Source organism: Halyomorpha halys, unplaced genomic scaffold (assembly GCF_000696795.3).
Source record: "Halyomorpha halys isolate HHAL.00 unplaced genomic scaffold, Hhal_1.1 Scaffold2182.1, whole genome shotgun sequence".
NCBI classification, from domain to species: domain Eukaryota; kingdom Metazoa; phylum Arthropoda; class Insecta; order Hemiptera; family Pentatomidae; genus Halyomorpha; species Halyomorpha halys.
Window position 1 is genome coordinate 4,078 of NW_027105901.1, and position 12,401 is coordinate 16,478.

Genomic DNA, 12,401 nt, shown 5'->3' on the forward strand with positions numbered 1-12,401 from the left:
ATATATTCCGTCCTCTCCCGGCAAAGTACCATGGTAGTCCCGTCGACGCCCCAGCATCCCAAGAATTTAGAATGGGGCGACCCCGCAAATGTTGCAACTGCCCATTCCATCGCGTCATCTGGTTCCAGTACCCTTACTAGCTGGTACACTCTTAAGTGGTCACTTAGAGTGCTATGGAGTCGCTCTATCCCTCCGCGGTTTTTTGTATGTTGCGGGGTGTTAAGGTGCCACACCACTCCCAATATTCTCATTTCCTCTCTGATGCTTGTATTGTCAAATTTTCTCTCACTGTCGGAAGAAATTCTTTCTGGTACGCCATAGAATTGGAACCACCTCCGCTAATCTGTCCTGTATTGGGTATGCCATGTCCACCTTACTAAATACATCGGTGGTTGTGACCCACTTATAACCTTTCCAGGTAAACGAATCCACCTGTAAGTCGTTAAGCGGCGCATTCGCGGTAGGGTTCTCTTCTTAAGATGCACGTGGTGGGTGCCGATTAAATTTCGTACCGAGGTACACCTCGCATTCTATCTCCTGGATAGAGTGTTTCATGATGATGTGTTTTTCCTTGGTGATACGCCAAGGTTATCTCCTTTTGATGTTCCAGGTCTCTCAGGGTATCTACCATCGATGTGCATCAAATAAACGATCAATCTAAACAATTTTTTTTCGTTCTCCATAGCCGTTGGATCTTTTCCCATACTGTCGCTTTCCCAACATATATATATGGTGGATCTTACCGGCGCTCTGCAGATTTGGTCATCTTTAACACCCGGTTGTGACCAGATAGTCGAAGTGATACTACTGCCGTACTTGCTATGTTCCTTCTTCAGCAACGCCGTAGTTTTTGTCTTCCAAATAATCTGGTACCTCTTGTTGTTGATAATGACCTCAAGTTCCTCCATTTCCGTCGGTCTTTCAATTTTCTACACTGCATGGTCCACCCAGAGTGATTCATTTACATTTGCAAGCCTCTACTTGGAGTGTCCTCCCCTCGCCACTCAATTTCTCTAGTACTTCACTACAAGGAATGGTTTTTGAACTGCCCGTTATATATATATATATATAAGTGCTGGACTGAATAAAGCTATTCTATATCTGGAACCCGTGAGAGTCATTTCATACCCTTTTCACTGTTTTCTCTGGACGATACTTAAGTTATATATATGTATGCATTTTTTTCTTCCAACAGGGAGATGTCTTTAGGTAAACTGAATGAATGATTCTCCTGATAAGATACATAAGTCTGTTCTACTTTTACCAAATCACTTTCTGGGTTCAGATTTTAACCAAAAATAACTGTTCTTAGAAGAATTTTATGAAATCCTAGGCTTAATAAAGACAGCTGGATTTAGGTGGGTACTTGCACATAGGAACAGACAAGCATTACTGCCTCTTATAGAATTATTTTACAAATCCTAGAACATTCTAGAGGGTCCTATTCTTTATTAACTAAACTGATAATGAGGGAAAATACAAGGGATTTAATTTTCCAACCTTTGAATTTGTGTTAATTGGAATTCACACCCAACATGCTCAACCATGATGGCTACTAACCAATCATTGCTAATTTAAAAGAATTGTACATTGATACAATATAGAGGATGAACCATGTCATGATAAAACTCTGATTTACGGCTTAGAGACCTGGACTCTAACAGGTACGAAAGCAGAATCGAGAGATTTGAACGGAAAGTCCTACATACAATTACTGGAACGATCTGATATCAGAGCCTTAAAACATGGAGAAGAATTAACAATAAACTTCTAGCAGAGACTGGTTCGTCAATATCTCATGATATGAAGGCAAAGAGGTTAAGATGGGTGAGACATGTGGCTGGAAGCCATTCAACATGATGTCTCTACACAACAATGAATGCCAGTATAATTGGCAAGAGACTACGTCGAGAGGTCAACTTCAGCTAGATGATTAAATCTATTGCCTACGTTTACTTTTATAAAGTGTGATTTCTTGATAATACTTTCCCATTCTCTTAGCTGGTGATAAAGATTGAGGTGATGAGATGGATTCGTGGATTCTTTTTTTCAAAATGACTTACTTCTTATGTTGTTCTACATCGGTTTTCTCTGGGTGGTTTTGGAATAAACCGACAATAGAGAAGAAAAATAACATAAAAATTTAAATAAACACCAAAATAGCAAAATAAAGTCCACAGTGCAACCACATTCTATGAAAGTCAGAGGCTAACCGATGTCTGCTGTACATTGACGAATGAACTTGGCCTGCCCAATTTACCAATCGACTCAAATATAAAAATGTATCAGCTGTATTATACGTACAATTATAATACTATTTGATATATCACTTGTAACATTCGTCAATAATGTATGTTGAAAATTTAATATTATAAGAATAAGTTAATGAGTGACCGTGGATTATATATGAGAAGATGGTAGGGAGAGTGGTCAGTGAAGAACACAAATACGTTTTTACTTATTTGTTATCTTCACTGACCGCATCCACAACCATCTTACCCTTATGACACTATGTAGCTGTAGTCTCCAGAGTAATACTGATGAAAGGTTCCACTTTTTGAAATGGAAGCTGGAAGCTAGGCAGGAATTATTTGCGGTGATTCAATTTAAATCAATATTGAAATATAAAAACATGTTTGCCCTGGCAAAAGTTTTATAGTTGAAGATAGTGAGGTAAGATACCTGAAAGTTGATAAAAAAAACACATTTTTTAAAAAAATATTTACGAATTTCTTAGTCATTAAGTAAATTATAACTAACTCAGTTATAGAATTTAGACTATATTTTCTGCACATATCTCCCATAAACGTCACAGAATCAACATCTAAATTGCTTTTGATTTTTCCTTCAGTAATTTGATGATTGCAAGGTATTCAATTTTATACATTCTTTGGCTAGAAGTCTTCCCTCCATCAGGTTACAAATACAAGTTCAGAATAGACAGTTGACGATTGTCAATTCACAGTACTATGACGGAGTTAGTGGTGTACAAATCAAATATTCACCATAAAATTAGTTAAGGATTGGTTAAATGAAGATTTAAAAATCTTCGCCTGAATAAATATATACTTATATTAAAAAATTTCATGGATCAAAGGAAAATTGGGTGTTTACCCGATATTCAACGTTTTGAATATCAAGTTGCTGGTCACAAGACAGATGACTCTGGGTGCAGTGGTAATTAAAGTACATATTATGTTTTAATTGTATTTAAAAAATATTTTAAGATCAATTATAAATCTTTGTTGTAACTGTTAGTAGTATATTTTTTTCTGTTTTCTATGAAGGGCTCTTAAAACATAAGGATGGCTATGTGTTGAAACCAATTCCCAAGTCATCCCAAGGTGACAATGAAATCTCATTTTATGAAAGAGTAAAACATGATGCTGAATTGCTTCCGTTACAAAACTTTATTCCTGAATATTTTGGTTGCTTATACTTGAACATCAACAATGCAGGTAATTTCACTTTTTCCCATATTTTATCAGTCTTTAATTCTTTCAAGTCAGCAATGATTGGAGCCATGATGGTTGAGCATGTTGGGTGTGAGTTCCAAGAAACACATATTCAAGGATTGGAAAATTAAATCCCTTTTATTTTTCCTTATTATCAGTTTGATTAATAAAGGAAAGGAGCCTCTGTAGAGTTCTAGGATTTGTAAAATTATTCCATAAGAGGCTACAATGCTTGTCTGTTCCCATCTGAAAGTAAGTTGGTTAATCCAGTTGTCTTGGATTTTATAAAATTCTTCTAAGAACAGTCATAATCTGAACCCAGAAAGTGATTTGGCAAAAAGTAGAGCAAACTTATGTATCTTATCAGGAGAGTCATTCACTCAGTTTCGCTACAGACTGCACCCTGTAGGAAGAAAAAAAATATATATGTATACGTGTATATATATTTTTTTTCTTCTCTATATGGTAACTCCATAAAGAGATAATTTATTTTTTTTTTTTAAATGTTCCATGCCATGAAAGGCATAGTACATATATTATATGTTTACAATATAAAAGATTTGAGTATATGTAATTTGTTACATTGGTAATAAAATTTAAAAAAGAAAAAAAACAAATATTTAATTAATAATAAAAACGAAGAAGGAAAAATAAAAAATTAACAAGCATAACAAGAGGTTTTTGATTGCCCTTCTATAATTAGTCAGCTGGTCAAAGTCAATTTGTTTTATGAATTTTAGCAAGTCTGTCTTAAATTTAGTAAAGAGTATGTGTTCTGGTTCAGGCCAATTGCCTTGTTTCAGTATTAGATCTTGTATAAGCTGAACTCTTTGTCGGTCATATAGTTTATATTCATAAAGTATATGTCTGAAATTGTGCACTTGTCCATCTTTGTCACAATTGTTAGTCATCATAATATTAAATTGTTCCAAGTAATATTTTGTGTACCATGTTCTGTAAGGAATTGTATCAATGTGTATTCTGTGCTGTGTCTTTGTTTGTGATTATGTAATGTTATTCGTGGAATGTATTTGTGAAGGCTAGGTGATTTATTCGAAGCATTCCACATTGTGTTCCATCTACCAACAAGCTCATTGGTGATGAAATTTCTGATATGAGAGATGGGAGCCTTGCTGTAAGAGGGCTGCTCGCTGCTGGCGCCTCTTTGGTCAGCTCTTTCGTTACACTCAATGCCCGAGTGCACCTTTCACCCATTTTATCTCCACTGATTTTTTAAAATACTGTAGTTGAAGTATTTTTAGTCTTATTTCCTCAGTCAATGGGTCGTGAATGTTTGTGTTATTGAGTGAGTGCAGAACATTCATGTTATCTGTGTGTAAGAGTATATGCGAATGCACCTTAGAAGTTTTTCAAGGAGGTTTTCTAAAGCTTTTAAAACGGCTAATTTCTCGGCCTGGTTATTGGAACACCATGATGCTAGGTGTTGCATTTCCAAGCGATCTGAACCAGTCCATGCACATCCAACATTGCCATCCACCTTGCTACTGTCCTATATATCAGTTATATCAGAGTCATATGAGTTCGTCAGTGAAAGTACAGAAGAATTTAGCTTAATATTTAATGAGGGGATTGTCCTTTTCCGTTGAAATATGATATATTTTGTCTTGTCTACATTAAACTGAAGTTTGTTAGTCCTAGTCCATCGGTCAAGTCGTATTAGTATAGTATTTGTAACAGATTCTAATTTTTCGAAGTTTCTACGTTTAACCAGAACCAAAATGTCGTCGGCATAAGCTAGAATTGTTGTATCTTTTGGTAAGTTAGTTTCAAAAACATTATTTACCAATATATTCCAAAGTACCGGGATAAGCAGGTTCCTTGAGGAGTACCTATCGTTAGGTTTTTGGTGATAGTATAAAAGTTAGTTTGAAGAGTTAGAGATCTATTGTCTAAATAATTTTTAATTAATAGATATAAATTTCGTGGACAGTTGTATTTTTTTAGATTAGTAAGTATAGCGGGCCACCATACCGTTTGGAATGCTGCCCTAATATCCAAACTAACCTCTAGGAAATGACTTTTTTGATGCATAGCAGATGTAATCTGGTCGGTCAGTGCGTGTAATGCATCATCAGTACCTGTTTGAGAGCGAAAAGCAAATTGTCGTCTGTCAATAATTTCTTTTGACGTTTGTAGTGTTTGTTATGTGTATTTAAGCTCTTTGGCATAACTCCCCTACCTGTTATAAGTTAGTTGAATACAGTTTTATGTTAGATGCTAATCTGTTTGTTTTGTTTTCCTTTTCCAACATTAAAGAACCCTATTATTTTGTTAAGAACATTCCATTGGCAACGAGTCAAGAGTGTTGGAAACAGTTTTTATTGCGAGCAGTCAATTTTTGTGTGCGAATTGTACATAACTAGTGCGTATTGTGTAATCGGTGAAAATAGTGAATATTGTGCGATCAGTAATGGAGTCTTTAGGCAGCTTCGATCCGCGTGTTGAGGACATTGACTCCTATTTGAACAGATTCCATAATTTTTTTATTAACTAAAAATATTAATGATTCTCCAGCTTTAGGAGCAGCAACTTCAGCAACGGAAGTGGCAATGCATAATTCTTTAGTTACTAGTGTGGAAGCTTCCAGGAAGTCTTGGTTTTTTAGGGTAATAGGACCTGGGCCCTATCAAAATTTAAGAGACCTCTGTATACCGGATTCTCCTAATGACAGGACTTATGTACAGCTTATTGCCTTGCTTCAGGGACATTTTGCCCCTGCCAGAAATAAGTTCCTGGAAAGGGAAACTTTCTTTAAAAGGAGGTAGGGGAATGAAAGTTTGGTCAAATTTGCTATAACCCTTTGCAGTTTAGCGAGGTATTGCGAGTTTGGTTCCTTTCTTGACCAAGCACTACAGACTCAATTTTTAAATAATTTAAAGTCTTTTGAAGTTAAAGATAAAATCATAGCAGGCACAGAGAGTTTGAATGTACGGGTTCAGTTAGGTTGCCCTTATGAAACCGAGCTTAATACAGCAACCAGTAATTTAAATTTAAGTTTAAATAATGACCAATCGGTGAATTATGTATTAAAAAACAAGGTTGCAAAGGCTAAATCTCAAGATCACAGTAAGTTTCAAGAATCAAAACTATCTTCAGTTAAATGTTACAACTGTAACTTAATGGAATGTTGGGGTTACAGATGTAACCCCGGAAGAAGAAGATCCACCAGGTAACTTCAAATTTGGAATCATCAAACCAAGGTGAGACGGAGAGGGAGGAAAATGGTACTCAGCATTCCTTTGACTTAATGAAAGTTTTGACCATTTTGATAGTTCAAAGCAGGGTGCTGTTCATATTAATGTGTCTTTGAATGGAGTGCTAGTAAGAATGTTACTGGACATAGGTGCTCGACAATCTTTGATTGGCTGCTCTTTATATGAATCCTATTTTAACTCCCACCCTCTTCGACCAATCAAGCCTTTATTTAGCTGTACAGGACATCCATTAAAGCTTATGGGTCAGTTTAATGTTCAAGTAAAATTTCGTGACCAGTTAAAATGCCTACCTCTTGTTGTTGTGGATGGTGACTTCCCTCCATTGTTTGGATTCCCATGGACTCAATCCATCATTTTACCTTATCATGAATTCATGCCAATGTTTGAATCCAATTTGAACTAAATAGCATCAGTGGTTACTTAGATTACTTAAAAATCAAATATCTAGCAGTCTTCAGTCTTCAATAAGTTAAAATTAAAGGCATTCAGGCTTTCCTTAAACTTAAGAAAAATTTTGTTCCTGTGTTTTATTCCCCATGGCCAGTCCCTATTTCACTTCGAGAAGCTACTTTGAAAGCCATTCATAATATGGAAGCATCAGGATATATAGAAAAATGCCAACCTGGGCAGTGGGGGACTTCTATAGTCATAGATCCCTTCAGAGTTATTTTTAGGGAGGACAATTGACTTTACTTCATCCAGCGCAGACCTTAAAATTACAAATGAGAGCATCTCAAGAGAAATATACAGCAGAATCTCAAAGTAAACTCACTGAATATAAACCAGGAGACTTGGTGTGGGTTCAATCCATCACTCACAAGATATTCAAGTGGCTTCCCGGAGTTATAGAACAAATAGTTTCTACGGTTTCATACCAAGTGTTGCTTAATGCACGTCTGAGGCATAGCTCTAGTTCGCACCTGCGGAAGTGTTCTCCAGATGCAAAGTCTATAGAGTTGGACTCACTGGCTAGGCAGCCTGAAGAGTTTTATCAAGACCTATCTAAACCAACCTGTGCTGCTGTTCCGTCAAGGGACATTCCTGCATTGGTAGAACATTTACCACCAGCGCTCCCTGCGAAACTGGCTTCAGTGGAACCTTTATTGTCAGACCCTACTTCGGAACCTCCGACACCATCTTCTGAGTAGGCTAACTCTAATTTACCCCCTGAGGAGTCTAATTCTAGGGTTATCCGGCCCTCATTTAATCCATTTTTGGAAACTCTGATCTATTGAAAAATAGTTTATATATATATGTGATAAAATCCTAGGGATACCTTCGAAAACCTTTTTGATAATAACTGGACTGATATTATCAATACCTGTTGATTTTTTTGTATCCAGAGATTTTATTTTGTAAGCTATTTCTTCATCATCAACTGGTACATCATTAGGAGTTGTTGGAGGTATATTAATTGTAGACGCATGTTCATGTGTTCATAGCTGTCGTTATGGAAACTGTCATGCTTTATAATGTTATTGAGAAGATGTGTTCATGTTTCACTCGTGTCAGTAGTGTATTCATCCTGGTTGTTAATTACTGTCGTAGTTTTCAGTTTTTTAGCAGCTGATTTGTAAGGCCACTTCCACGCAGCAGAGTTAGTCCCGTATATTTTCCAGGAATCAAATTTTGATTTTCTTATTAATTTCTCGTATTGATGTTTGCTGCAGATGTAGTCAAGTCTTCTTGTTTCTCTTAGTGTTTCGTTAGTTTTTTTGTCTAAAGTTTTCGTAATTTATTTGTCTGCCTCGGTAACTCATTTAGTCCGCTGTTCCACCAAGGAGCAGTACGATGATTTCCTGATTTATTTTTATTACTGTATGATTTTTTTAGAGTTATATTGCATGTTTTTATTATAGCTTTTCTAAATTTCAGAGAAATGGTGTCAGTGGGTATTTGTGTCATGGCAGCCAATATTCTGTCCTCGATTTCCGTTACATTAAGAGTATCAAAATTACATTTGGAGATAAATTGTTTTTGTAACTGATTTTGTAAGGTAATAGTGAATCTGTCCCAGTCAGCTTTGTTTGTAAGGTACACTAAATTATTGTATCTGTCCTTACACTGGTTATAAGTATAGGTATGTAATTCGTAAGTTATTATGTTATGATCCAAGAAGTTAGTTTCTCTAGAAACATTCCAGTTACGTATGTGGTTTTTTGTCAAATTTTTGTATTGAATAGGGTCAAATCTATGTTACTGTTTTTCATAGCACCTTCAAACGTATTGATTTCAGCATTTGTGTTTCCTACTGCTAACTCATGAGTCATAATAAATCTCTCCAATTCACCTCCCCGAGAGTCTGTTTTTTTGTCGTACCAGAATTTCGATCGTGCAATTGAGACATCACCAACAATAAAATTGCAATTTTGGAAATTGATTAAAATATTAGCTAATTTGTTTAGATCATTTTTAATGTTATTGTTTCTATCAAAATAAGCACTGATAACTATGAATTTCAGATTATCCAACGTAACTTCGACACACTCAAAGTCTACGGCAGAATGTTGGGTTAACAAGCAACCATCGATTTTTTTTTTATCAGTTATGACTATAGTAGCTCTTGGGTTATTATCATATGTTTGAAACACTTTATAATTATCATAGCCTATAACCTTATTGTTTCGTGTGTATGGTTCTTGTAATAGTAAAATGTCAATGTTCTTATTGATAGAGTAATGTTGCAAAAAGTTTAATGTGTATTGAGTTGTAGTATGTCAATTTGTCGATTTATCATTACAAAAATTTAATGGAATATTGTTTATTTTAATTTGTAAAGAGTTAGTAATAGATTTTAGTTGATCGTACTTACAGTAATGGAATGCTGTAGTCAGTGATTAATTAATTAACAAGATGATTCAATTAGGAATTTAAAAATATAATTATTGAAAGAAAAGAAAAATAAATTCCATATATTTCTACTAACTAGTGTGAAGTAGTGATTAAATGAAGTCAAAATTAAGTTAATCTTGCAACAACAAAAATTAAGGCAGAAGTAGAGCAATGAAGTAAGGAATTTTTCCCCTACTCTGGAGTAAGTAGGGAATTTTTCCCTCTTCCTGCTGGCATGATCTGCAGGAAAACAGAGTGAATCACTCTCCTGATAAGAGATCTAGGTCAGCTTTACTTTTACCTGTGATTCATATATGTGTGAATTTAGGTTCCGACCTCTGTTGATGAGGCTCCATAGGGGTTTATTTATCTCTTGACTGAGTGGACGTTCTCAGCTGTAATGCAATTAAAGCAGTAATAGTAGTTTAGGTTATAACCCACAGCAATAGAAAATTGCTATAAGTAAGTGCATACCGGTTACTACACAGATTCATTTAATGAAAGGACTTATAGCAAGAAACCATTTTAAAGTCTTGATAATCCTCTTCCTACCACAGAACTCTGGTCAGTCACTTAAAAGTTGTTGCTTTATACATGAAATTTAAATTTATAATTGTGAAATTTGACATTTCATTTAATGAAAAACCTTATGGCTGAAATTTTTATAGTATATTTAGTATGTGTACCTAAACTAGAAATCATCCTGACTGATGGCCGACCTGGTTTTATTTTAAAAACTGGGTTTTTGCTGTTCTGTATGATTTTTGGAGGCTGAAACCAAATTTTAAGTTTTCAAATATAATTTCATGGCATATTCTGTGAAATGGGCTGAAAATAACAAAACTAATGCAATTTGTTGGTCCTTAACTGCACGGCATGGGGTTCGGTCCACACAGATGCCAGAGGTAGACTGCTAGAGGAGAGTGTGGTCTCACATTGACATAGAAGGAAGGGCAGAGAAATATGTCTTACTGATACTGTTCGACATATCCTCCGCCTTCGATAGTGTTTGGTGGCCACGTGTACTTCAGCGATAGCAAGAGCTCAACACCCCCAGTAACTTCTACTCCCTGGTAGGTGGTTACCTTAGTAATAGGAGCATCAGGATTAGGGGTAACTAGTATGAGGTGGAGGAAAAAATTGAAAGAGGTTGCCCACAGGGTTCGGTCCTAGGTCTGGCCCTGTTGAAACTTGTGTTTGACGAGTTGCTGGGAGAGCTGGAGAAGAGAGGGTTCCTTGCCACGGCCTATGTCTACAACCTGGCAGTCATCGTAGCCGAGAACAGCAGAGCAAGATTAAAGATGGAAGCAGAAAGGTGTGCTGGTCTCGTAGGAGAATGGTGTGAGAGGAGGAAATTGAGTATGGCCGCAGCTAAGACTCAGGCCATACTTATAAGAGGCTCCACTGATAGGGCTCATCCTATTTCCTTGGAGATTCAAGGGCAGAGAATTAGACTGGGTGAGGAAGTGACGTACCTCGGGGTGAGGATAAGAAGACGACTTGACACCACTCCTCACCTGATATATTTAAGGGATAGGGTGAATGTATCACTCAATGGATTGAGCAGGATAGAGGGTGCGTTCTGGGGAATCAGGTACCATGCTACGATGGCCATTTATAAAGACGTAGTCCTGGGTATTCTGATATATGCATCCCCTGTGTGTAGCCGGAATCTCACACAGGATCAAAAGAGGAGACTGGCTACAATACAGAGGTTGGCTCTGCTAAGGGTCACGAAGACCTACAGAACAGTGTCACATGAGGCGGTGCAGGTGCTGGCCAGACCGATGCTCCTGGATCTCATTCTCAAGGAGGATTTCATCAAGTACGAAGTAAAGAGGCAGGGGTTAGTAGCGCTACCGGAGCGACTTCGAGAGATGATTGGCGAGACCCCGAACCTATGGAAGAAGATGCTGCAGGAGGATTTCATTGAAGAATGGAATGGATGGTGGCAGGCGAGCCAGTAGGGCGCTACTCTGAGGAAGTTCTTCCCTACCATCCATTCAAGACTAAGAGGGGGACGGGTGGTCCCAGATTATTGGGTCTCGATCCTAATAGGACATGGTGGGTTCGGGGGAAAGCTGCAAAGTTTTGGGAAGAACATAAACCCCTGGTGCCCTACGTGTGGAGTCCCTGAAACTGCGGATTCCCTGAAACTGCGGAGCATATAGTGTTGCATTGCACCGCCATGGAAGGATACCATGCCAGGTTGTTAAGGAAAATTGGAATATTCGCCCTCGCCAAGTCAGACTTCCCTGGTCTGATGGAGGAGGAGAATTATCCCTTCTTCAGGGAATTTATCTACGAGTGGAAAGAGGTGGTTGGCCCAATGCACTTTACGTTAGGAAGGGCTCGACCACCCGGAATCGGTGAGCCACCAAGACAAGAAGGTGTAGGTGAAGAAGCAGACGCAGAATAAAGACCAGATGGGCTGGGCCTGGCTGCGTGGTGGAGGCACCCGGATGGATGGAGTGGATAAGGTGTAGCCCATCTAAAAGGCGTCACCTAAGCTGCAATAAATAATAAAGATAATTGTTGATGGCAGTGGCATGCGTAAGTCTAACGCATTACCCCACTGCCGAACACTGTATGCCAGAAATGGCGAGGAAGGGGGAATAAAAATGTTGGTCCTTAACTTGAAGATTGCACATTTTATTGAAAAGACCATTCTTTACAAGGTTAATGTTGACAAATTTACTCTAAATTATCAATTAGAAAATACTGAGTTCTGCTTTGCATAACTCATGATCTACAAGTTTTGTCAGAGAAACTTACTGTGTATAAACTACCAGGGCATTCAAAAAGTCCTGTCGTTTTTCGTTTGTTCGTTGTTTATTTTGATTCTAGAGTGTTTGCTAATTAATTCCGTTCAATACAA

The 12,401-nt window shown here is 37.3% G+C and overlaps 1 protein-coding gene across 1 annotated transcript in view; it reads left to right on the plus strand.

Annotated features, from left to right (window-relative positions):
* The first annotated feature begins 2,917 nt into the window (after positions 1-2,917).
* The window catches only part of Ipk2 (Inositol phosphate kinase 2), a 22,382-nt gene continuing 12,898 nt past the window's right edge, over positions 2,918-12,401 (plus strand). Inside the window, exons 1-2 of the mRNA XM_014436942.3 lie at positions 2,918-3,177; positions 3,288-3,458. Of these exons, the coding sequence (XP_014292428.1) occupies positions 3,087-3,177; positions 3,288-3,458 (262 nt within the window). The 5' untranslated portion in view covers positions 2,918-3,086. The remainder of the gene's footprint in view (positions 3,178-3,287; positions 3,459-12,401) is intronic.